This window comes from Hyperolius riggenbachi, chromosome 8 (assembly GCF_040937935.1).
Source record: "Hyperolius riggenbachi isolate aHypRig1 chromosome 8, aHypRig1.pri, whole genome shotgun sequence".
Taxonomy (NCBI): Eukaryota; Metazoa; Chordata; class Amphibia; order Anura; family Hyperoliidae; genus Hyperolius; species Hyperolius riggenbachi.
This window is the reverse complement of record NC_090653.1, coordinates 295,478,527-295,503,168: the sequence shown is the minus strand read 5'-3', so window position 1 is coordinate 295,503,168 and position 24,642 is coordinate 295,478,527. Positions and strand designations below refer to the sequence as shown.

The 24,642-nt window shown below is 53.0% G+C and overlaps 1 protein-coding gene across 12 annotated transcripts in view; it reads left to right on the top strand.

Moving 5' to 3' along the window:
• The window catches only part of CACNA1B (calcium voltage-gated channel subunit alpha1 B), a 505,489-nt gene that overhangs the window by 185,342 nt on the left and 295,505 nt on the right, over positions 1–24,642 (top strand). For all 12 annotated transcript variants that reach the window (XM_068249170.1, XM_068249175.1, XM_068249173.1 and 9 more), the window contains exons 4-5: positions 19,198–19,289; positions 21,104–21,256. In XM_068249170.1, coding sequence (XP_068105271.1) covers positions 19,198–19,289; positions 21,104–21,256 — 245 coding nt within the window. The remainder of the gene's footprint in view (positions 1–19,197; positions 19,290–21,103; positions 21,257–24,642) is intronic.

Below are 24,642 nucleotides of genomic sequence, written 5' to 3'. Positions count from 1 at the left end.
GCTCATTCTCTCTTCCTCGCTCATTCTCTCTTCCTCGCTCCTTCCCTCTTCCTCGCTCATTCCCTCTTCCTCGCTCATTCCCTGCTCCTCGCTCATTCCCTGCTCCTCGCTCATTCCCTCCTCCTCGCTCATTTCCTTCTCCTCGCTCATTCCCTCTTCCTCGCTCATTCCCTCTTCCTCACTCATTCTCTCTTCCTAGCGCATTCCCTCTTCCTCGCTCATTCCCTCTTCCTCGCTCATTCTCTCTTCCTCGCTCATTCCCTCCTCCTCGCTCATTCTCTCTTCCTCGCTCAGTCCCTCTTCCTCGCTCATTCCCTCCTCCTCGCTCAGTCCCTCTTCCTCGCTCATTCCCTCTTCCTCGCTCATTCCCTCTTCCTCGCTCATTCCCTCTTCCTAGCGCATTCCCTCTTCCTCGCTCATTCCCTCTTCCTCGCTCATTCCCTCTTCCTCGCTCATTCCCTCTTCCTCGCTCATTCCCTCTTCCTCGCTCATCTCCTCTTCTTCGCTCATCCCCTCTTCCTCGCTCATTCCCTCTTCCTCGCTCATTCCCTCTTCCTCGCTCATCTCCTCTTCTTCGCTCATCCCCTCTTCCTCGCTCATTCCCTCTTCCTCGCTCATTCCCTCTTCCTCGCTCATTCCCTCTTCCTCGCTCATTCCCTCTTCCTCGCTCATTCTCTCTTCCTCGCTCATTCCCTCCTCCTCGCTCATTCTCTCTTCCTCGCTCCTTCCCTCTTCCTCGCTCCTTCCCTCTTCCTCGCTCATTCCCTCCTCCTCGCTCATTCCCTCTTCCTCGCTCATTCCCTCCTCCTCGCTCATTCCCTCTTCCTCGCTCATCTCCTCTTCTTCGCTCATCCCCTCTTCCTCGCTCATCCCCTCTTCCTCGCTCATTCCCTCTTCCTCGCGCATTCCCTCTTCCTCGCGCATTCCCTCTTCCTCGCGCATTCCCTCTTCCTCGTGCATTCCCTGCTCCTCGCTCATTCCCTGCTCCTCGCTCATTCCCTCCTCCTCGCTCATTTCCTTCTCCTCGCTCATTCCCTCCTCCTCGCTCAGTCCCTCTTCCTCGCTCATTCCCTCTTCTTCGCTCATTCCCTCTTCCTCGCTCCTTCCCTCTTCGTCGCTCCTTCCCTCTTCCTCGCTCATTCCCTCTTCCTCGCTCATTCCCTCTTCCTCGCTCATTCCCTCTTCCTCGCTCATTCCCTCTTCCTCGCTCATTCCCTCTTCCTCTCTCAATCCCTCTTCCTCGCTCATTCCCTCTTCCTCGCTCATTCCCTCTTCCTCGCTCATTCCCTCTTCCTCGCTCATTCCCTCCTCCTCGCTCATTCCCTCCTACTCGCTCATTCCCTCCTCCTCGCTCATTCCCTCTTCCACGCTCATTCTCTCTTCCTCGCTCATTCCCTCCTCCTCGCTCATTCCCTCTTCTTCGCTCATTCCCTCTTCCTCGCTCCTTCCCGCTTCGTCGCTCATTCCCTCCTCCTCGGTCATTCCGTCCTCCTCGCTCATTCCCTCCTCCTAGCTCATTCCCTCCTCCTAGCTCATTCCCTCCTCCTAGCTCATTCCCTCCTCCTCGCTCATTCCCTCCTCCTCGCTCATTCCCTCTTCCTAGCGCATTCCCTCTTCCTCGCTCATTCCCTCTTCCTCACTCATTCTCTCTTCCTCGCTCATTCCCTCTTCCTCACTCATTCTCTCTTCCTCGCTCATTCCCTCTTCCTCGCGCATTCCCTCCTCCTCGCTAATTCCCTCCTCCTCGCTCATTCCCTCCTCCTCGCTCATTCCCTCTTCCTCTCTCAATCCCTCTTCCTCGCTCATTCCCTCCTCCTCGCTCATTCACTCCTCCTCGCTCATTCTCTCTTCTTCGCTCATTCCCTCTTCCTCGCTCCTTCCCTCTTCGTCGCTCATTCCCTCTTCGTCGCTCATTCCCTCTTCCTCGCTCATTCCCTCTTCCTCGCTCATTCCCTCTTCCTCGCTCATTCCCTCTTCCTCTCTCAATCCCTCTTCCTCTCTCAATCCCTCTTCCTCGCTCATTCCCTCTTCCTCGCTCATTCCCTCTTCCTCGCTCATTCCCTCTTCCTCGCTCATTCCCTCCTCCTCGCTCATTCCCTCCTCCTCGCTCATTCCCTCTTCCTCGCTCATTCCCTCTTCCTCGCTCATTCTCTCTTCCTCGCTCATTCCCTCTTCCTCGCTCATTCCCTCCTCCTCGCTCATTCCCTCTTCTTCGCTCATTCCCTCTTCCTCGCTCCTTCCCTCTTCGTCGCTCATTCCCTCCTCCTCGCTCATTCCCTCCTCCTAGCTCATTCCCTCCTCCTAGCTCATTCCCTCCTCCTCGCTCGTTCCCTCCTCCTAGCTCGTTCCCTCCTCCTAGCTCGTTCCCTCCTCCTAGCTCATTCCCTCCTCCTCGCTCATTCCCTCCTCCTCGCTCATCTCCTCTTCCTCGCTCATTCCCTCTTCCTCGCTCATTCCCTCTTCCTCGCTCATTCCCTCTTCCTCGCTCATTCTCTCTTCCTCGCTCCTTCCCTCTTCCTCGCTCATTCCCTCTTCCTCGCTCATTCCCTGCTCCTCGCTCATTCCCTGCTCCTCGCTCATTCCCTCCTCCTCGCTCATTTCCTTCTCCTCGCTCATTCCCTCTTCCTCGCTCATTCCCTCTTCCTCGCTCATTCCCTCTTCCTCACTCATTCTCTCTTCCTAGCGCATTCCCTCTTCCTCGCTCATTCCCTCTTCCTCGCTCATTCCCTCTTCCTCGCTCATTCCCTCCTCCTCGCTCATTCTCTCTTCCTCGCTCATTCCCTCTTCCTCGCTCATTCCCTCCTCCTCGCTCATTCCCTCCTCCTCGCGCATTCTCTCTTCCTCGCTCATTCCCTCTTCCTCGCTCATTCCTTCCTCCTCGCTCATTCCCTCTTCCTAGCTCATTCCCTCTTCCTCGCTCATTCCCTCTTCCTCGCTCATTCCCTCTTCCTCGCTCATTCCCTCCTCCTCGCTCATTCTCTCTTCCTCGCTCATTCCCTCTTCCTCGCTCATTCCCTCCTCCTCGCTCAATCCCTCCTCCTCGCTCATTCCCTCCTCCTCGCTCATTCCCTCCTCGCTCCTTCCCTCTTCCTCGCTCCTTCCCTCTTCCTCGCTCCTTCCCTCTTCCTCGCTCATTCCCTCGTCCTCGCTCATTCCCTCTTCCTCGCTCCTTACCTCTTCCTCGCTCCTTAACTCTTCCTCGCTCCTTACCTCTTCCTCGCTCCTTCCCTCCTCCTCGCTCATTCCCTCTTCCTCGCTCATTCCCTCTTCCTCGCTCATTCCCTCCTCCTCGCTCATTCCCTCTTCCTCGCTCATTCCCTCCTCCTCGCTCATTCCCTCTTCCTCACTCATTCCCTCTTCCTCGCTCATTTTCTCTTCCTCCCTCCTTCCCTCTTCCTCGCTCATTCTCTCTTCCTCGCTCATTCCCTCTTCCTCGCTCATTCCCTCTTCCTCGCTCATTCCCTCTTCCTCGCTCATTCCCTCCTCCTCGCTCATTCCCTCCTCCTCGCTCATTCTCTCTTCCTCGCTCATTCTCTCTTCCTCGCTCATTCTCTCTTCCTCGCTCATTCTCTCTTCCTCGCTCATTCTCTCTTCCTCGCTCATTCTCTCTTCCTAACGCATTCCCTCTTCCTCGCTCATTCCCTCTTCCTCGCTCATTCCCTCTTCCTCGCTCATTCCCTCTTCCTCGCTCATTCCCTCTTCCTCGCTCATTCCCTCCTCCTCGCTCATTCCCTCCTCCTCGCTCATTCCCTCCTCCTCGCTCATTCTCTCTTCCTCGCTCATTCTCTCTTCCTCGCTCATTCTCTCTTCCTAATGCATTCCCTCTTCCTCGCTCATTCCCTCTTCCTCGCTCATTCCCTCTTCCTCGCTCATTCCCTCTTCCTCGCTCATTCCCTCTTCCTCGCTCATTCCCTCTTCCTCGCTCATTCCCTCCTCCTCGCTCATTCCCTCTTCCTCGCTCATTCCCTCTTCCTCGCTCATTCCCTCTTCCTCGCTCATTCCCTCTTCCTCGTTCATTCCCTCTTCCTCGCTCATTCCCTCTTCCTCGCTCATTCCCTCTTCCTCGCTCATTCCCTCTTCCTCTCTCAATCCCTCTTCCTCGCTCATTCCCTCCTCCTCGCTCATTCACTCCTCCTCGCTCATTCCCTCTTCTTCGCTCATTCCCTCTTCCTCGCTCCTTCCCTCTTCGTCGCTCCTTCCCTCTTCCTCGCTCATTCCCTCTTCCTCGCTCATTCCCTCTTCCTCGCTCATTCCCTCTTCCTCGCTCATTCCCTCTTCCTCTCTCAATCCCTCTTCCTCGCTCATTCCCTCTTCCTCGCTCATTCCCTCTTCCTCGCTCATTCCCTCTTCCTCGCTCATTCCCTCTTCCTCGCTCATTCCCTCCTCCTTGCTCATTCCCTCCTCCTCGCTCATTCCCTCCTCCTCGCTCATTCCCTCCTCCTCGCTCATTCCCTCTTCCACGCTCATTCTCTCTTCCTCGCTCATTCCCTCCTCCTCGCTCATTCCCTCTTCTTCGCTCATTCCCTCTTCCTCGCTCCTTCCCGCTTCGTCGCTCATTCCCTCCTCCTCGGTCATTCCGTCCTCCTCGCTCATTCCCTCCTCCTAGCTCATTCCCTCCTCCTAGCTCATTCCCTCCTCCTAGCTCATTCCCTCCTCCTCGCTCATTCCCTCCTCCTCGCTCATTCCCTCTTCCTAGCGCATTCCCTCTTCCTCGCTCATTCCCTCTTCCTCACTCATTCTCTCTTCCTAGCGCATTCCCTCTTCCTCGCTCATTCCCTCTTCCTCGCGCATTCCCTCCTCCTCGCTCATTCCCTCCTCCTCGCTCATTCCCTGTTCCTCTCTCAATCCCTCTTCCTCGCTCATTCCCTCCTCCTCGCTCATTCACTCCTCCTCGCTCATTCCCTCTTCTTCGCTCATTCCCTCTTCCTCGCTCCTTCCCTCTTCGTCGCTCCTTCCCTCTTCGTCGCTCATTCCCTCTTCCTCGCTCATTCCCTCTTCCTCGCTCATTCCCTCTTCCTCGCTCATTCCCTCTTCCTCGCTCAATCCCTCTTCCTCTCTCAATCCCTCTTCCTCGCTCATTCCCTCTTCCTCGCTCATTCCCTCTTCCTCGCTCATTCCCTCTTCCTCGCTCATTCCCTCCTCCTCGCTCATTCCCTCCTCCTCGCTCATTCCCTCTTCCTCGCTCATTCTCTCTTCCTCGCTCATTCCCTCTTCCTCGCTCATTCCCTCCTCCTCGCTCATTCCCTCTTCTTCGCTCATTCCCTCTTCCTCGCTCCTTCCCTCTTCGTCGCTCATTCCCTCCTCCTCGCTCATTCCCTCTTCCTCGTTCATTCCCTCCTCCTCGCTCATTCCCTCCTCCTCGCTCATTCCCTCCTCCTAGCTCATTCCCTCCTCCTCGCTCATTCCCTCCTCCTAGCTCGTTCCCTCCTCCTAGCTCGTTCCCTCCTCCTAGCTCATTCCCTCCTCCTCGCTCATTCCCTCCTCCTCGCTCATTCCCTCCTCCTCGCTCATTTCCTCTTCCTCGCTCATTCCCTCTTCCTCGCTCATTCCCTCTTCCTCGCTCATTCCCTCTTCCTCGCTCATTCCCTCTTCCTCGCTCATTCTCTCTTCCTCGCTCATTCTCTCTTCCTCGCTCCTTCCCTCTTCCTCGCTCATTCCCTCTTCCTCGCTCATTCCCTGCTCCTCGCTCATTCCCTGCTCCTCGCTCATTCCCTCCTCCTCGCTCATTTCCTTCTCCTCGCTCATTCCCTCTTCCTCGCTCATTCCCTCTTCCTCACTCATTCTCTCTTCCTAGCGCATTCCCTCTTCCTCGCTCATTCCCTCTTCCTCGCTCATTCTCTCTTCCTCGCTCATTCCCTCCTCCTCGCTCATTCTCTCTTCCTCGCTCAGTCCCTCTTCCTCGCTCATTCCCTCCTCCTCGCTCAGTCCCTCTTCCTCGCTCATTCCCTCTTCCTCGCTCATTCCCTCTTCCTCGCTCATTCCCTCTTCCTAGCGCATTCCCTCTTCCTCGCTCATTCCCTCTTCCTCGCTCATTCCCTCTTCCTCGCTCATTCCCTCTTCCTCGCTCATTCCCTCTTCCTCGCTCATCTCCTCTTCTTCGCTCATCCCCTCTTCCTCGCTCATTCCCTCTTCCTCGCTCATTCCCTCTTCCTCGCTCATCTCCTCTTCTTCGCTCATCCCCTCTTCCTCGCTCATTCCCTCTTCCTCGCTCATTCCCTCTTCCTCGCTCATTCCCTCTTCCTCGCTCATTCCCTCTTCCTCGCTCATTCTCTCTTCCTCGCTCATTCCCTCCTCCTCGCTCATTCTCTCTTCCTCGCTCCTTCCCTCTTCCTCGCTCCTTCCCTCTTCCTCGCTCATTCCCTCCTCCTCGCTCATTCCCTCTTCCTCGCTCATTCCCTCCTCCTCGCTCATTCCCTCTTCCTCGCTCATCTCCTCTTCTTCGCTCATCCCCTCTTCCTCGCTCATCCCCTCTTCCTCGCTCATTCCCTCTTCCTCGCGCATTCCCTCTTCCTCGCGCATTCCCTCTTCCTCGCGCATTCCCTCTTCCTCGTGCATTCCCTGCTCCTCGCTCATTCCCTGCTCCTCGCTCATTCCCTCCTCCTCGCTCATTTCCTTCTCCTCGCTCATTCCCTCCTCCTCGCTCAGTCCCTCTTCCTCGCTCATTCCCTCTTCTTCGCTCATTCCCTCTTCCTCGCTCCTTCCCTCTTCGTCGCTCCTTCCCTCTTCCTCGCTCATTCCCTCTTCCTCGCTCATTCCCTCTTCCTCGCTCATTCCCTCTTCCTCGCTCATTCCCTCTTCCTCGCTCATTCCCTCTTCCTCTCTCAATCCCTCTTCCTCGCTCATTCCCTCTTCCTCGCTCATTCCCTCTTCCTCGCTCATTCCCTCTTCCTCGCTCATTCCCTCCTCCTCGCTCATTCCCTCCTACTCGCTCATTCCCTCCTCCTCGCTCATTCCCTCTTCCACGCTCATTCTCTCTTCCTCGCTCATTCCCTCCTCCTCGCTCATTCCCTCTTCTTCGCTCATTCCCTCTTCCTCGCTCCTTCCCGCTTCGTCGCTCATTCCCTCCTCCTCGGTCATTCCGTCCTCCTCGCTCATTCCCTCCTCCTAGCTCATTCCCTCCTCCTAGCTCATTCCCTCCTCCTAGCTCATTCCCTCCTCCTCGCTCATTCCCTCCTCCTCGCTCATTCCCTCTTCCTAGCGCATTCCCTCTTCCTCGCTCATTCCCTCTTCCTCACTCATTCTCTCTTCCTCGCTCATTCCCTCTTCCTCACTCATTCTCTCTTCCTCGCTCATTCCCTCTTCCTCGCGCATTCCCTCCTCCTCGCTAATTCCCTCCTCCTCGCTCATTCCCTCCTCCTCGCTCATTCCCTCTTCCTCTCTCAATCCCTCTTCCTCGCTCATTCCCTCCTCCTCGCTCATTCACTCCTCCTCGCTCATTCTCTCTTCTTCGCTCATTCCCTCTTCCTCGCTCCTTCCCTCTTCGTCGCTCATTCCCTCTTCGTCGCTCATTCCCTCTTCCTCGCTCATTCCCTCTTCCTCGCTCATTCCCTCTTCCTCGCTCATTCCCTCTTCCTCTCTCAATCCCTCTTCCTCTCTCAATCCCTCTTCCTCGCTCATTCCCTCTTCCTCGCTCATTCCCTCTTCCTCGCTCATTCCCTCTTCCTCGCTCATTCCCTCCTCCTCGCTCATTCCCTCCTCCTCGCTCATTCCCTCTTCCTCGCTCATTCCCTCTTCCTCGCTCATTCTCTCTTCCTCGCTCATTCCCTCTTCCTCGCTCATTCCCTCCTCCTCGCTCATTCCCTCTTCTTCGCTCATTCCCTCTTCCTCGCTCCTTCCCTCTTCGTCGCTCATTCCCTCCTCCTCGCTCATTCCCTCCTCCTAGCTCATTCCCTCCTCCTAGCTCATTCCCTCCTCCTCGCTCGTTCCCTCCTCCTAGCTCGTTCCCTCCTCCTAGCTCGTTCCCTCCTCCTAGCTCATTCCCTCCTCCTCGCTCATTCCCTCCTCCTCGCTCATCTCCTCTTCCTCGCTCATTCCCTCTTCCTCGCTCATTCCCTCTTCCTCGCTCATTCCCTCTTCCTCGCTCATTCTCTCTTCCTCGCTCCTTCCCTCTTCCTCGCTCATTCCCTCTTCCTCGCTCATTCCCTGCTCCTCGCTCATTCCCTGCTCCTCGCTCATTCCCTCCTCCTCGCTCATTTCCTTCTCCTCGCTCATTCCCTCTTCCTCGCTCATTCCCTCTTCCTCGCTCATTCCCTCTTCCTCACTCATTCTCTCTTCCTAGCGCATTCCCTCTTCCTCGCTCATTCCCTCTTCCTCGCTCATTCTCTCTTCCTCGCTCATTCCCTCCTCCTCGCTCATTCTCTCTTCCTCGCTCAGTCCCTCTTCCTCGCTCATTCCCTCCTCCTCGCTCAGTCCCTCTTCCTCGCTCATTCCCTCTTCCTCGCTCATTCCCTCTTCCTCGCTCATTCCCTCTTCCTCGCTCATTCCCTCTTCCTAGCGCATTCCCTATTCCTCGCTCATTCCCTCTTCCTCGCTCATTCCCTCTTCCTCGCTCATTCCCTCTTCCTCGCTCATTCCCTCTTCCTCGCTCATCTCCTCTTCTTCGCTCATCCCCTCTTCCTCGCTCATTCCCTCTTCCTCGCTCATTCCCTCTTCCTCGCTCATTCCCTCTTCCTCGCTCATTCCCTCTTCCTCGCTCATTCTCTCTTCCTCGCTCATTCCCTCCTCCTCGCTCATTCTCTCTTCCTCGCTCCTTCCCTCTTCCTCGCTCATTCCCTCTTCCTCGCTCATTCCCTCCTCCTCGCTCATTCCCTCTTCCTCGCTCATTCCCTCCTCCTCGCTCATTCCCTCTTCCTCGCTCATCTCCTCTTCTTCGCTCATCCCCTCTTCCTCGCTCATTCCCTCTTCCTCGCGCATTCCCTCTTCCTCGCGCATTCCCTCTTCCTCGCGCATTCCCTCTTCCTCGTGCATTCCCTGCTCCTCGCTCATTCCCTGCTCCTCGCTCATTCCCTCCTCCTCGCTCATTTCCTTCTCCTCGCTCATTCCCTCCTCCTCGCTCAGTCCCTCTTCCTCGCTCATTCCCTCTTCCTCGCTCATTCCCTCTTCCTCGCTCATTCCCTCTTCCTCGCTCATTCCCTCTTCCTAGCGCATTCCCTCTTCCTCGCTCATTCCCTCTTCCTCACTCATTCCCTCTTCCTAGCGCATTCCCTCTTCCTCGCTCATTCCCTCTTCCTCGCGCATTCCCTCTTCCTCGCGCATTCCCTCCTCCCCGCGCATTTCCTCCTCCTCGCGCATTCCCTCTTCCTCGCTCATTTTCTCTTCCTCCCTCATTTTCTCTTCCTCCCTCATTCCCTCTTCCTCGCTCATTCTCTCTTCCTCGCTCATTCCCTCTTCCTCGCTCATTCCCTCTTCCTCGCTCATTCCCTCCTCCTTGCTCATTCCCTCTTCCTCGCTCATTCCCTCCTCCTCGCTCATTCCCTCCTCCTCGCTCATTCTCTCTTCCTCGCTCATTCTCTCTTTCTCGCTCATTCTCTCTTCCTAACACATTCCCTCTTCCTCGCTCATTCCCTCTTCCTTGCTCATTCCCTCTTCCTCGCTCATTCCCTCTTCCTCGCTCATTCCCTCTTCCTCGCTCATTCCCTCCTCCTCGCTCATTCCCTCCTCCTCGCTCATTCCCTCTTCCTCGCTCAATCCCTCTTCCTCGCTCATTCCCTCCTCCTCGCTCATTCCCTCCTCCTCGCTCATTCACTCCTCCTCGCTCATTCACTCTTCCTCGCTCATTCCCTCTTCCTCGCTCCTTCCCTCTTCGTCGCTCCTTCCCTCTTCGTCGCTCCTTCCCTCTTCCTCGCTCATTCCCTCTTCCTCGCTCATTCCCTCTTCCTCGCTCATTCCCTCTTCCTCGCTCATTCCCTCTTCCTCGCTCATTCCCTCTTCCTCGCTCATTCCCTCCTCCTCGCTCATTCCCTCTTCTTCGCTCATTCCCTCTTCCTCGCTCCTTCCCTCTTCGTCGCTCATTCCCTCCTCCTCGCTCATTCCCTCCTCCTCGCTCATTCTCTCTTCCTCGCTCATTCCCTCTTCCTCGCTCATTCCCTCTTCCTCGCTCATTCCCTCCTCCTCGCTCATTCCCTCTTCCTCGCTCATTCGCTCATTCTCTCTTCCTCGCTCATTCTCTCTTCCTCGCTCATTCTCTCTTCCTCGCTCATTCTCTCTTCCTAACGCATTCCCTCTTCCTCGCTCATTCCCTCCTCCTCGCTCATTCCCTCCTCCTCGCTCATTCCCTCCTCCTCGCTCATTCCCTCTTCCTCGCTCAATCCCTCTTCCTCGCTCATTCCCTCCTCCTCGCTCATTCACTACTCCTCGCTCATTCCCTCTTCTTCGCTCATTCCCTCTTCCTCGCTCCTTCCCTCTTCGTCGCTCCTTCCCTCTTCGTCGCTCATTCCCTTTTCCTCGCTCATTCCCTCTTCCTCGCTCATTCCCTCTTCCTCGCTCATTCCCTCTTCCTCTCTCAATCCCTCTTCCTCGCTCATTCCCTCTTCCTCGCTCATTCCCTCTTCCTCGCTCATTCCCTCTTCCTCGCTCATTCCCTCCTCCTCGCTCATTCCCTCCTCCTCGCTCATTCCCTCCTCCTCGCTCATTCCCTCCTCCTCGCTCATTCCCTCTTCCTCGCTCAATCCCTCTTCCTCGCTCATTCCCTCCTCCTCGCTCATTCCCTCCTCCTCGCTCATTCACTCCTCCTCGCTCATTCACTCTTCCTCGCTCATTCCCTCTTCCTCGCTCCTTCCCTCTTCGTCGCTCCTTCCCTCTTCGTCGCTCCTTCCCTCTTCCTCGCTCATTCCCTCTTCCTCGCTCATTCCCTCTTCCTCGCTCATTCCCTCTTCCTCGCTCATTCCCTCTTCCTCGCTCATTCCCTCTTCCTCGCTCATTCCCTCTTCCTCGCTCATTCCCTCCTCCTCGCTCATTCCCTCTTCTTCGCTCATTCCCTCTTCCTCGCTCCTTCCCTCTTCGTCGCTCATTCCCTCCTCCTCGCTCATTCCCTCCTCCTCGCTCATTCTCTCTTCCTCGCTCATTCCCTCTTCCTCGCTCATTCCCTCTTCCTCGCTCATTCCCTCCTCCTCGCTCATTCCCTCTTCCTCGCTCATTCGCTCATTCTCTCTTCCTCGCTCATTCTCTCTTCCTCGCTCATTCTCTCTTCCTCGCTCATTCTCTCTTCCTAACGCATTCCCTCTTCCTCGCTCATTCCCTCCTCCTCGCTCATTCCCTCCTCCTCGCTCATTCCCTCCTCCTCGCTCATTCCCTCTTCCTCGCTCAATCCCTCTTCCTCGCTCATTCCCTCCTCCTCGCTCATTCACTACTCCTCGCTCATTCCCTCTTCTTCGCTCATTCCCTCTTCCTCGCTCCTTCCCTCTTCGTCGCTCCTTCCCTCTTCGTCGCTCATTCCCTTTTCCTCGCTCATTCCCTCTTCCTCGCTCATTCCCTCTTCCTCGCTCATTCCCTCTTCCTCTCTCAATCCCTCTTCCTCGCTCATTCCCTCTTCCTCGCTCATTCCCTCTTCCTCGCTCATTCCCTCTTCCTCGCTCATTCCCTCCTCCTCGCTCATTCCCTCCTCCTCGCTCATTCCCTCCTCCTCGCTCATTCTCTCTTCCTCGCTCATTCCCTCCTCCTCGCTCATTCCCTCTTCTTCGCTCATTCCCTCTTCCTCGCTCCTTCCCTCTTCGTCGCTCATTCCCTCCTCCTCGCTCATTCCCTCTTCCTCGCTCATTCCCTCCTCCTCGCTCATTCCCTCCTCCTAGCTCATTCCCTCCTCCTAGCTCATTCCCTCCTCCTCGCTCATTCCCTCCTCCTCGCTCATCTCCTCTTCCTCGCTCATTCCCTCTTCCTCGCTCATTCCCTCTTCCTCGCTCATTCCCTCTTCTTTGCTCATTCCCTCCTCCTCGCTCATTCTCTCTTCCTCGCTCCTTCCCTCTTCCTCGCTCCTTCCCTCTTCCTCGCTCATTCCCTCTTCCTCGCTCATTCCCTCTTCCTCGCTCATTCCCTCTTCCTCGCTCATTCCCTCTTCCTCGCTCATTCCCTTCTCCTCGCTCATTCTCTCTTCCTCGCTCCTTCCCTCTTCCTCGCTCATTCCCTCTTCCTCGCTCATTCCCTCCTCCTCGCTCATTCCCTCTTCCTCGCTCATCTCCTCTTCTTCGCTCATCCCCTCTTCCTCGCTCATTCCCTCTTCCTCGCGCATTCCCTCTTCCTCGCGCATTCCCTCTTCCTCGCGCATTCCCTCTTCCTCGCGCATTCCCTCTTCCTCGTGCATTCCCTGCTCCTCGCTCATTCCCTGCTCCTCGCTCATTCCCTCTTCCTCGCTCATTCCCTCTTCCTCGCTCATTCCCTCTTCCTCTCTCAATCCCTCTTCCTCGCTCATTCCCTCTTCCTCGCTCATTCCCTCTTCCTCGCTCATTCCCTCTTCCTCGCTCATTCCCTCCTCCTCGCTCATTCCCTCCTCCTCGCTCATTCCCTCCTCCTCGCTCATTCTCTCTTCCTCGCTCATTCCCTCCTCCTCGCTCATTCCCTCTTCTTCGCTCATTCCCTCTTCCTCGCTCCTTCACTCTTCGTCGCTCATTCCCTCCTCCTCGCTCATTCCCTCTTCCTCGCTCATTCCCTCCTCCTCGCTCATTCCCTCCTCCTAGCTCATTCCCTCCTCCTAGCTCATTCCCTCCTCCTCGCTCATTCCCTCCTCCTCGCTCATCTCCTCTTCCTCGCTCATTCCCTCTTCCTCGCTCATTCCCTCTTCCTCGCTCATTCCCTCTTCCTCGCTCATTCCCTCCTCCTCGCTCATTCTCTCTTCCTCGCTCCTTCCCTCTTCCTCGCTCCTTCCCTCTTCCTCGCTCATTCCCTCTTCCTCGCTCATTCCCTCTTCCTCGCTCATTCCCTCTTCCTCGCTCATTCCCTCTTCCTCGCTCATTCCCTTCTCCTCGCTCATTCTCTCTTCCTCGCTCCTTCCCTCTTCCTCGCTCATTCCCTCTTCCTCGCTCATTCCCTCCTCCTCGCTCATTCCCTCTTCCTCGCTCATCTCCTCTTCTTCGCTCATCCCCTCTTCCTCGCTCATTCCCTCTTCCTCGCGCATTCCCTCTTCCTCGCGCATTCCCTCTTCCTCGCGCATTCCCTCTTCCTCGCGCATTCCCTCTTCCTCGTGCATTCCCTGCTCCTCGCTCATTCCCTGCTCCTCGCTCATTCCCTCCTCCTCGCTCATTTCCTTCTCCTCGCTCATTCCCTCCTCCTCGCTCAGTCCCTCTTCCTCGCTCATTACCTCTTCCTCGCTCATTCCCTCTTCCTCGCTCATTCCCTCTTCCTAGCGCATACCCTCTTCCTCGCTCATTCCCTCTTCCTCGCTCATTCCCTCTTCCTTGCTCATTTTCTCTTCCTAGCGCATTCCCTCTTCCTCGCTCATTCCCTCTTCCTCACTCATTCTCTCTTCCTAGCGCATTCCCTCTTCCTAGCGCATTCCCTCTTCCTAGCTCATTCCCTCCTCCTCGCTCATTCCCTTCTCCTCGCTCATTCCCTCCTCCTCGCTCATTCCCTCCTCCTCGCTCATTTCCTTCTCCTCGCTCATTCCCTCCTCCTCGCTCATTCCCTCTTCCTCGCTCATTCCCTCTTTTTCGCTCATTCCCTCTTCCTAGCGCATACCCTCTTCCTCGCTCATTCCCTCTTCCTAGCGCATACCCTCTTCCTCGCTCATTCCGTCTTCCTCGCTCATTCCCTCTTCCTTGCTCATTTTCTCTTCCTAGCGCATTCCCTCTTCCTCGCTCATTCCCTCTTCCTCGCTCATTCTCTCTTCCTAGCGCATTCCCTCTTCCTAGCGCATTCCCTCTTCCTCGCTCATTCCCTCCTCCTCGCTCATTCCCTCCTCCTCGCTCATTCCCTCCTCCTCGCTCATTCCCTCTTCCTCGCTCATTCCCTCTTCCTCGCTCATTCCCTCTTCCTCGCTCATTCTCTCTTCCTAGCGCATTCCCTCTTCCTCGCTCATTCCCTCTTCCTCGCGCATTCCCTCCTCCTCGCGCATTCCCTCCTCCTCGCGCATTCCCTCCTCCTCGCGCATTCCCTCCTCCTCGCGCATTCCCTCTTCCTCGCTCATTTTCTCTTCCTCCCTCATTTTCTCTTCCTCCCTCATTCTCTCTTCCTCGCTCATTCTCTCTTCCTCGCTCATTCCCTCTTCCTCGCTCATTCCCACTTCGTCGCTCATTCCCTCTTCGTCGCTCCTTCCCTCTTCGTCGCTCATTCCCTCTTCCTCGCTCATTCCCTCTTCCTCGCTCATTCCCTCCTCCTCGCTCATTCCCTCTTCCTCGCTCATTCCCTCCTCCTCGCTCATTCTCTCTTCCTCGCTCATTCTCTCTTCCTCGCTCATTCTCTCTTCCTCGCTCATTCTCTCTTCCTAACGCATTCCCTCTTCCTCGCTCATTCTCTCTTCCTAACGCATTCCCTCTTCCTCGCTCATTCCCTCTTCCTCGCTCATTCCCTCTTCCTCGCTCATTCCCTCTTCCTCGCTCATTCCCTCTTCCTCGCTCATTCCCTCTTCCTCGCCCATTCCCTCTTCCTCGCCCATTCCCTCCTCCTCGCTCATTCCCTCCTCCTCGCTCATTCCCTCCTCCTCGCTCATTCCCTCCTCCTCGCTCATTCCCTCTTCCTCTCTCAATCCCTCTTCCTCGCTCATTCCCTCCTCCTCGCTCATTCACTCCTCCTCGCTCATTCCCTCTTCTTCGCTCATTCCCTCTTCTTCGCTCATTCCCTTTTCCTCGCTCCTTCCCTCTTCGTCGCTCCTTCCCTCTTCCTCGCTCCTTCCCTCTTCCTCGCTCATTCCCTCTTCCTCGCTCATTCCCTCTTCCTCGCTCATTCCCTCTTCCTCGCTCATTCCCTCTTCCTCGCTCATTCCCTCTTCCTCGCTCATTCCCTCTTCCTCGCTCATTCCCTCTTCTTCGCTCATTCCCTCTTCTTCGCTCATTCCCTTTTCCTCGCTCCTTCCCTCTTCGTCGCTCCTTCCCTCTTCCTCGCTCCTTCCCTCTTCCTCGCTCATTCCCTCTTCCTCGCTCATTCCCTCTTCCTCGCTCCTTCCCTCTTCGTCGCTCATTCCCTCCTCCTCGCTCATTCCCTCTTCCTCGCTCATTCCCTCCTCCTCGCTCATTCCCTCCTCCTAGCTCATTCCCTCCTCCTAGCTCATTCCCTCCTCCTAGCTCATTCCCTCCTCCTCGCTCATTCCCTCCTCCTCGCTCATCTCCTCTTCCTCGCTCATTCCCTCTTCCTCGCTCATTCCCTCTTCCTCGCTCATTCCCTCCTCCTCGCTCATTCTCTCTTCCTCGCTCATTCCCTCTTCCTCGCTCATTCCCTCTTCCTCGCTCATTCCTTCTTCCTCGCTCATTCCCTCTTCCTCGCTCATTCCCTCTTCCTCGCTCATTCCCTTCTCCTCGCTCATTCTCTCTTCCTCGCTCCTTCCCTCTTCCTCGCTCATTCCCTCTTCCTCGCTCATTCCCTCCTCCTCGCTCATTCCCTCTTCCTCGCTCATCTCCTCTTCTTCGCTCATCCCCTCTTCCTCGCTCATTCCCTCTTCCTCGCTCATTCCCTCTTCCTCGCGCATTCCCTCTTCCTCGCGCATTCCCTCTTCCTCGCGCATTCCCTCTTCCTCGCGCATTCCCTCTTCCTCGTGCATTCCCTGCTCCTCGCTCATTCCCTGCTCCTCGCTCATTCCCTCCTCCTCGCTCATTTCCTTCTCCTCGCTCATTCCCTCCTCCTCGCTCAGTCCCTCTTCCTCGCTCATTACCTCTTCCTCGCTCATTCCCTCTTCCTCGCTCATTCCCTCTTCCTAGCGCATACCCTCTTCCTCGCTCATTCCCTCTTCCTCGCTCATTCCCTCTTCCTCGCTCATTTTCTCTTCCTAGCGCATTCCCTCTTCCTCGCTCATTCCCTCTTCCTCACTCATTCTCTCTTCCTAGCGCATTCCCTCTTCCTAGCGCATTCCCTCTTCCTAGCTCATTCCCTCCTCCTCGCTCATTCCCTCCTCCTCGCTCATTCCCTTCTCCTCGCTCATTCCCTCCTCCTCGCTCATTCCCTCCTCCTCGCTCATTTCCTTCTCCTCGCTCATTCCCTCCTCCTCGCTCATTCCCTCTTCCTCGCTCATTCCCTCTTTTTCGCTCATTCCCTCTTCCTAGCGCATACCCTCTTCCTCGCTCATTCCCTCTTCCTAGCGCATACCCTCTTCCTCGCTCATTCCGTCTTCCTCGCTCATTCCCTCTTCCTTGCTCATTTTCTCTTCCTAGCGCATTCCCTCTTCCTCGCTCATTCCCTCTTCCTCGCTCATTCTCTCTTCCTAGCGCATTCCCTCTTCCTAGCGCATTCCCTCTTCCTCGCTCATTCCCTCCTCCTCGCTCATTCCCTCCTCCTCGCTCATTCCCTCCTCCTCGCTCATTCCCTCTTCCTCGCTCATTCCCTCTTCCTCGCTCATTCCCTCTTCCTCACTCATTCTCTCTTCCTAGCGCATTCCCTCTTCCTCGCTCATTCCCTCTTCCTCGCGCATTCCCTCCTCCTCGCGCATTCCCTCCTCCTCGCGCATTCCCTCCTCCTCGCGCATTCCCTCCTCCTCGCGCATTCCCTCTTCCTCGCTCATTTTCTCTTCCTCCCTCATTTTCTCTTCCTCCCTCATTCCCTCTTCCTCGCTCATTCTCTCTTCCTCGCTCATTCCCTCTTCCTCGCTCATTCCCTCTTCGTCGCTCATTCCCTCTTCGTCGCTCCTTCCCTCTTCGTCGCTCATTCCCTCTTCCTCGCTCATTCCCTCTTCCTCGCTCATTCCCTCCTCCTCGCTCATTCTCTCTTCCTCGCTCATTCTCTCTTCCTCGCTCATTCTCTCTTCCTCGCTCATTCTCTCTTCCTAACGCATTCCCTCTTCCTCGCTCATTCCCTCTTCCTCGCTCATTCCCTCTTCCTCGCTCATTCCCTCTTCCTCGCTCATTCCCTCTTCCTCGCTCATTCCCTCTTCCTCGCCCATTCCCTCTTCCTCGCCCATTCCCTCTTCCTCGCCCATTCCCTCCTCCTCGCTCATTCCCTCCTCCTCGCTCATTCCCTCCTCCTCGCTCATTCCCTCCTCCTCGCTCATTCCCTCTTCCTCTCTCAATCCCTCTTCCTCGCTCATTCCCTCCTCCTCGCTCATTCACTCCTCCTCGCTCATTCCCTCTTCTTCGCTCATTCCCTCTTCTTCGCTCATTCCCTTTTCCTCGCTCCTTCCCTCTTCGTCGCTCCTTCCCTCTTCCTCGCTCCTTCCCTCTTCCTCGCTCATTCCCTCTTCCTCGCTCATTCCCTCTTCCTCGCTCATTCCCTCTTCCTCGCTCATTCCCTCTTCCTCGCTCATTCCCTCTTCCTCGCTCATTCCCTCTTCCTCTCTCAATCCCTCTTCCTCGCTCATTCCCTCTTCCTCGCTCATTCCCTCTTCCTCGCTCATTCCCTCTTCCTCGCTCATTCCCTCTTCCTCGCTCATTCCCTCCTCCTCGCTCATTCCCTCCTCCTCGCTCATTCCCTCCTCCTCGCTCATTCCCTCTTCCTCGCTCATTCCCTCTTCCTCGCTCATTCCCTCTTCCTCGCTCATTCCCTCTTCTTCGCTCCTTCCCTCTTCCTCGCTCCTTCCCTCTTCCTCGCTCATTCCCTCCTCCTCGCTCATTCCCTCTTCCTCGCTCATTCCCTCCCTCCTCCTCGCTCATTCCCTCCTCCTAGCTCATTCCCTCCTCCTCGCTCATTCTCTCTTCCTCGCTCATTCCCTCTTCCTCGCTCATTCCCTCTTCCTCGCTCATTCCCTCTTCCTCGCTCATTCCCTCTTCCTCGCTCATTCCCTCTTCCTCTCTCAATCCCTCTTCCTCGCTCATTCCCTCTTCCTCGCTCATTCTCTCTTCCTCGCTCATTCCCTCCTCCTCGCTCATTCCCTCCTCCTCGCTCATTCTCTTTTCCTCGCTCATTTCCTCTTTCTCGCTCATTCCCTCTTCCTCGCTCATTCTCTCTTCCTCGCTCATTCCCTCTTCCTCGCTCATTCCCTCTTCCTCACTCATTTCCTCTTCCTCGCTCATCTCCTCTTCTTTGTTAATTTCCTTTTCCTCGCTCCTCTCCTTCATGGAACAGACATTGAGAGTAGGATCCTTTATTTTTGCTTTGATCTTATGCTTTCATTAAGCACCTCAGATTCAGGATCTATAACCATGTATCCAGATGCCTGGATCCTCTACAGCAGGGGTCCCCAAACATTTTGGGTGGAGGGCCGGGTCAACATACTTCAGACTGCTGGGGGGCCGGAGTATACATAAAATGATGTAGAAGTCTTTGCAGGCCAGACAGCGAAGCATACCCAGGTGACAACCTGAAGTCCACTTGGACAGCAGTGTCACCTGATGTGGAATGTGATTGGAAACCAGTGAATGACTGCTTTCTGGCTTCCATGTGGATGGGCGGTGCCAGCACTGCTATTCTATATGTGTACAGGTGGTGCAAGTACTGCTATTCTATATGCGGACCGCCAATATTCAAAGATGTAGCTGCCCGCATCTATAAGTAATACATTTTGTGTGTGTGTGGGGGGGGGGGGGGGCGGTAAAAAAAAGCCTCAGGGGGCCACATTTAGCCCACGGACATTAGTTTGAGGACCACTGCTCTACAGAGTCATATTAAGCCTGTGTGGATAGGTGCAAAGCTGCAGGCTAACACAGCTACAGCATAGGTGTCTTCAATTTGAATAACTGTGTTGCAGAAGGAATACTTCTACTGTGGCAGTTGTGATAATTAGCCTAGTTTTTCTGTGATTCTGGGAATACATGAACACATACAATTCTATATACAGGAGGAGGGGCTGTATACATGGGGAGGGGTTGTATACATGGGAGGAGGGGTTGTTTATGTGGTGGAGGGGCTGTACACATTAGGGAGGGGCTGTACCTATGAGGGAAGGGCTGTACATATGAGGGAGAGGCTGCATGCATCTAGGAGGAGCTATACATATGGGGAGGGGCTGTACCTATGAGGGAGGGGCTGTACATATGAGGGAGGAGCTGCATGCATATAGGAGGAGCTATACATATGGGGAGGGGCTTTGTGCTCTGCAGCGATAAGTTATGTGGATGTTACTGATTTGCGATTTTCTGTTTCAGTGATAAATGAATAATGATAAAGCTGTAACAAAGGTTTCTTCTTCCTCAGGATCTTGGCCACGGCCGGCACGGACTTTGACCTGCGAACACTGAGAGCCGTGAGAGTCCTGAGGCCCCTGAAACTTGTCTCTGGTATCCCCAGTAAGTGATGTCACTGTTATTCTACTGTCACATGACTCTGTAACCCACCTAATGATACAGCTGCAATATTCCCCTCCCCCTATAGGTCGCTAGTGCTTATCCCCCCTCATTGTCCCCATGGGGAAGATCACACCATTCCCTGTTCCAAGATGGCCGTCCGCTCCGCCCCTTTTTGGTAATTCGCCATTATGGTATAGTATAAGGGGCTTGATTCACAAAGCGGTGCTAACCTACTTAGCACGTCTAAAGTCTTTAGACGTGCTAACCAGGGTGCTAAGTAGGTTAGCACTGGATTTCTCAATCAGATCACACGCTAACTTTGCGCGCGTAAAGTTTTACGCGCGCTAAGTCCCATAGGCTTTAATGGGCACTTCGCGCGGTGCGCCCTGCGCTCTGTGCAGTACGCGCGTAAAGTTTTATGCGCGAAAAGCTTGTTTAGACGTGCTAAGGGGGTTTTCACAGGCGTGCTAACAGTTAGCACCGCTTTGTGAATCAAGCCCAAGATGTCCTCATTGGCCTGCTGCCTCATGGGCGGAGCTGAGACCAGATAGGCAAGAATGGCCGGACATCAATGGATGGAGATAGCCCTGCAGGCATCACTGGGGGACCGGGGGGGTCCTGGTCAGGAGAAAACACAGGGGAATCCTTCCTGGGGGAGGAGATATCACCTCTTGTCTTGGGATTTTATTGCCTTCTATGCCTATGCTGGGCAGATGTCCGTAACCTGCTGTGGTTTTATACCTGATGATGGGGCTTCTGTGGTACACGAAAGCTGAAAACACCCACAGTGCCTGAACACCCACAGTGTTATTTTCATCATTTTCTTATTATAAATAAAGAAATCAATCATTTTTCAGTCGCATTTCAGTCGTTAGCTATTCTACATCTACCACATGAACCAGCAGTCTGACCTCCAGACAACCCGAGGCTGGTACACACCATACAATCTGTACTTCAGATGCAATTCAAGCGAGTGGTCAGGTTGATATTCAGATCTGACAGGATTGGAAACAGCAGAAATCAAGTGTGCCAACATAGGCCATTTTTTTAAAAAAAAATTCTGATCTGATGTTTAATGAATTGAAAGGACATACACATGGAGCCATAGCCAGTATTTCGATATCGATATCTTTAAGCATGTCTGATCTGCTTCTGATTGACAAGGAGATGGACTTTGAGCTGGGATCGGTTGCTGGCAGTCAGTAGGCCGTATATTTTTTTGTCCGATCTGACAATTTTCTCGATTGGAAATCGGATATGAACTAAAAAATAGCACGGCGTGTTCCCAGCTCAAAGCCCCATACACAGGCCAGATAAGACCTGCTGGAAACGATTCCCGACTGGTCGTCAGGTGATTATTTGTTAATGAACAGCCAGAAGACATAGACAGAGAGCAGCCAATGACGGTCCTCGGACACAGCGAACGATCTGTCCATTTGGGTGATTATTGTTTGTGTGTATAAATACTGTTAGATCACAAATCACTGTTGTTGTAATTGTATGTGTGTGGCTTCTGCGCCTGATCTGCGAACATCCCCCATCTATCAGTCCGTTGCCAGGAGTCGTTCCTATGTCATAACGTTCATCTAGTGTGTGTACATACTAACAATCAGGTCAGCTGACATTAATGAGCGATTCAGCTGAACGAACGTTCAGAATTCAGTCCAATAAATTCAGCGAGGGAACTACCTCAGAGCACTCGGCTCTTACTGCTGTTATTCCATGAGGCTTTGCAAACTGAGCAGCATGGCCGCACGATGCGTCAGACATTTATTAATACTCTCTCATCGCGTCGCTCTCCCTTGTGTCCGCAGGTCTGCAGGTGGTCCTGAAGTCTATCATGAAAGCCATGGTCCCTCTGCTGCAGATCGGATTGCTCTTATTCTTTGCTATCGTCATGTTTGCAATCATCGGACTCGAATTCTACATCGGAAAGTTTCACAAGACGTGCTTCTCTCGTGAGACAGGTGAGTCCTGCTTCTTATTATTATGTATTTATGTAGCACTGACATCTCCTGCAGCACATTACAGAGTACATAGTCATGTCACTGACTGTCCTCAGAGGAGCTCACACTCTAATCCTACCATAGTCATAGTCTAATGTCCTACCATATTATTATTATGTATTTATATAGCACTGACATCTCCTGCAGCACATTACAGAGTACATAGTCATGTCACTGACTGTCCTCAGAGGAGCTCACACTCTAATCCTACCATAGTCATAGTGTAATGTCCTACCATATTATTATTATGTATTTATATAGCATTGACATCTTCTGCAGCTCTTCACAGAGTATATAGTCATGTCACTGACTGTCCTTAGAGGAGCTCACACTCTAATCCTACCATAGTCATAGCCTAATGTCCTACCATATTATTATTATGTATTTATATAGCACTGACATCTCCTGCAGCACATTACAGAGTACATAGTCATGTCACTGACTGACTGTCCTCAGAGGGGCTCACAATCTAATCCTACCATAGTCATAGTCTAATGTCCTACCATATTATTATTATGTATTTATATAGCACTGACATCTCCTGCAGCACATTACAGAGTACATAGTCATGTCACTGACTGTCCTCAGAGGAGCTCACACTCTAATCCTACCATAGTCATAGTGTAATACCCTACCATATTATTATTATGTATTTATATAGCACTGACATCTTCTGCAGCACTTTACAGGGCACATAGTCATGTCACTGACTGTCCTCAGAGGAGCTCACAATCTAATCCTACCATAGTCATAGTCTAATGTCCTACAATATTATTATTTTGTATTTATAGAGCACTGACATCTCCTGCAGCACATTACAGAGTACATAGTCATGTCTCTGACTGTCCTCAGAGGAGCTCACACTCTAATCCTACCATAGTCACAGTCTAATGTCCTACCATATTATTATGTATTTATATAGCACTGACATCTTCTGCAGCACTGTACAGAGTACATAGTCATGTCACTGACTGTCCTCAGAGGAGCTCACACTATAATCCTACCATAGTCATAGTCTAATATCCTACCACATTATTATTATGTATTTATATAGCACTGACATCTCCTGCAGCACATTACAGAGTACATAGTCATGTCACTGACTGTCCTCAGAGGAGCTCACACTCTAATCCCTACCATAGTCATAGTCTAATGTCCTACCATATTATTATTATGTATTTATATAGCACTGACATCTTCTGCAGCACATTACAGAGTACATAGTCATGTCACTGACTGTCCTCAGAGGAGCTCACACTCTAATCCTACCATAGCCATAATCTAATGTCCTACCATATTATTGTTATGTATTTATATAGTAGTGACATCCCCTGCAGCACTTTACAGAGTACATAGTCATGTCACTGGCTGTCCTCAGAGGAGCTCACAATTGAATCCTACCATAGTCCTAGTCTAATGTCCTACCATATTATTATTATGTATTTATATAGCACTGACATCTTCTGCAGCACATTATAGAGTACATAGTCATGTCACTGACTGTCCTCAGAGGAGCTCACAATCTAATCCTACCATAGTCATACTCTAATGTCCTACAATATTATTATTATGTATTTATAGAGCACTGACATCTCCTGCAGCACATTACAGAGTACATAGTCATGTCACTGACTGTCCTCAGAGGAGCTCACACTCTAATCCTACCATAGTCATAGTCTAATGTCCTACCATATTAATATTATGTATTTATATAGCACTGACATCTGCAGCACATTACAGAGTACATAGTCATGTCACTGACTGTCCTCAGAGGAGCTCACACTCTAATCCTACCATAGTCATAGTGTAATGCCCTACCATATTATTATTATGTATTTATATAGCACTGACATCTTCTGCAGCACTTTACAGGGCACATAGTCATGTCACTGACTGTCTTCAGAGGAGCTCACAATATAATCCTACCATAGCCATAGTCTAATGTCCTACCATATTATTATTATGTATTTATATAGCACTGACATCTTCTGCAGCACTGTACAGAGTACATAGTCATGTCACTGACTGTCCTCAGAGGAGCTCACAATCTAATCCTACCATAGTCCTAGTCTAATGTCCTACCATATTATTATTATGTATTTATATAGCACTGACATCTCCTGCAGCACTGTACAGAGTACATAGTCATGTCCTCAGAGCAGCTCTCTGTGTGGTTGGCTCTCTGTGTTGCAGAATTGCAATGGACAGATACAGACACATCACTAATAGATTGGTGTAATCCGGCCCATAGGAAATTGCTGTTGTCTGCAGCACATCCGCATTGAGTCTGTTGCATGTTCTGGGATGTTGGATTCTTTAGTCTTCAGCCTGTTTGTCTCATGACTTATTTGATTTTTTGCTTCAGCAATAAGGAAAGATAGTAATGTATGAAATGAACAGATAAGGACATTTATGGGAGATCAGGAGAGATAGATGATGGGTTGAGAAGGAGGGTGAGTTCTCTCCTGGGGTGAGTTCCCTGAACCAGTCCCCTGGTGTCGCCCATTAACCGTATGGTTTTATTTTACCAACAGAAGAAAAGCTCATATGTAATTGGGGCAGGGTATTTCATTATCCAAACTATTCACAATATCGAGACCGGTGAAAATCATATCTGCCAAAAAAAGCAGATCGACCAATTATTTAAGGAAACAATACTGCAATATCAATCATTTTGATCAAAAATAATTTAATTTGTTTTCAATAATCCGATCAAAAATACAATTCTTCCCTGATTGTTGTGCAGTGAATAAGCCCCTCTATGGAGGCGTTTGGAGGGAGTTCGGTGGGGTTGGTTGGTAGGAAGTTTATTGGGTGACTTTTCTGAAGCTGGCATGATTTCTGCTCGTTATAATTGCGTCTGGCCCGTATATCTGCAATGCCTGCGTCTTAATGGGAATCTCAATGACAGTTCTCCCGCCGCCTTTGTCTCATATTCCAGCTTTGAACGCAGACAGTGACCTCCAGGAAATGAGCGCGGTTATCTGGGAGACATGAGTGGCAACGTCGCACGAATATTCAGATCAAGCGGCCGGTGTCAGGGCCAGTTAATAAGTTTCCTCGCCGCGGAGCGGATGTGCCGAGATTTACCTTTGGAAAGGGGGGGAATGTCGGGTAATCCGCTGAGGCTTTCACTGCTGATTCTTCTAATGTGGCAGCAAATTCTCTGCCAATCCTTAAAGGGATTATCCAGGCGGCCCAACGCCATGTTACCCCGCCATAAACAAGAACGCCAAGGAAGTTGTGTCCGCGACTTCACGTCTTCAAGGGCGCCGCGGCCCCAATTCGCTGCCGAGAGAGAAGCAACAGCCATTCAACTGGAAGCTTCCCTCGACTAAAGAGCAGCT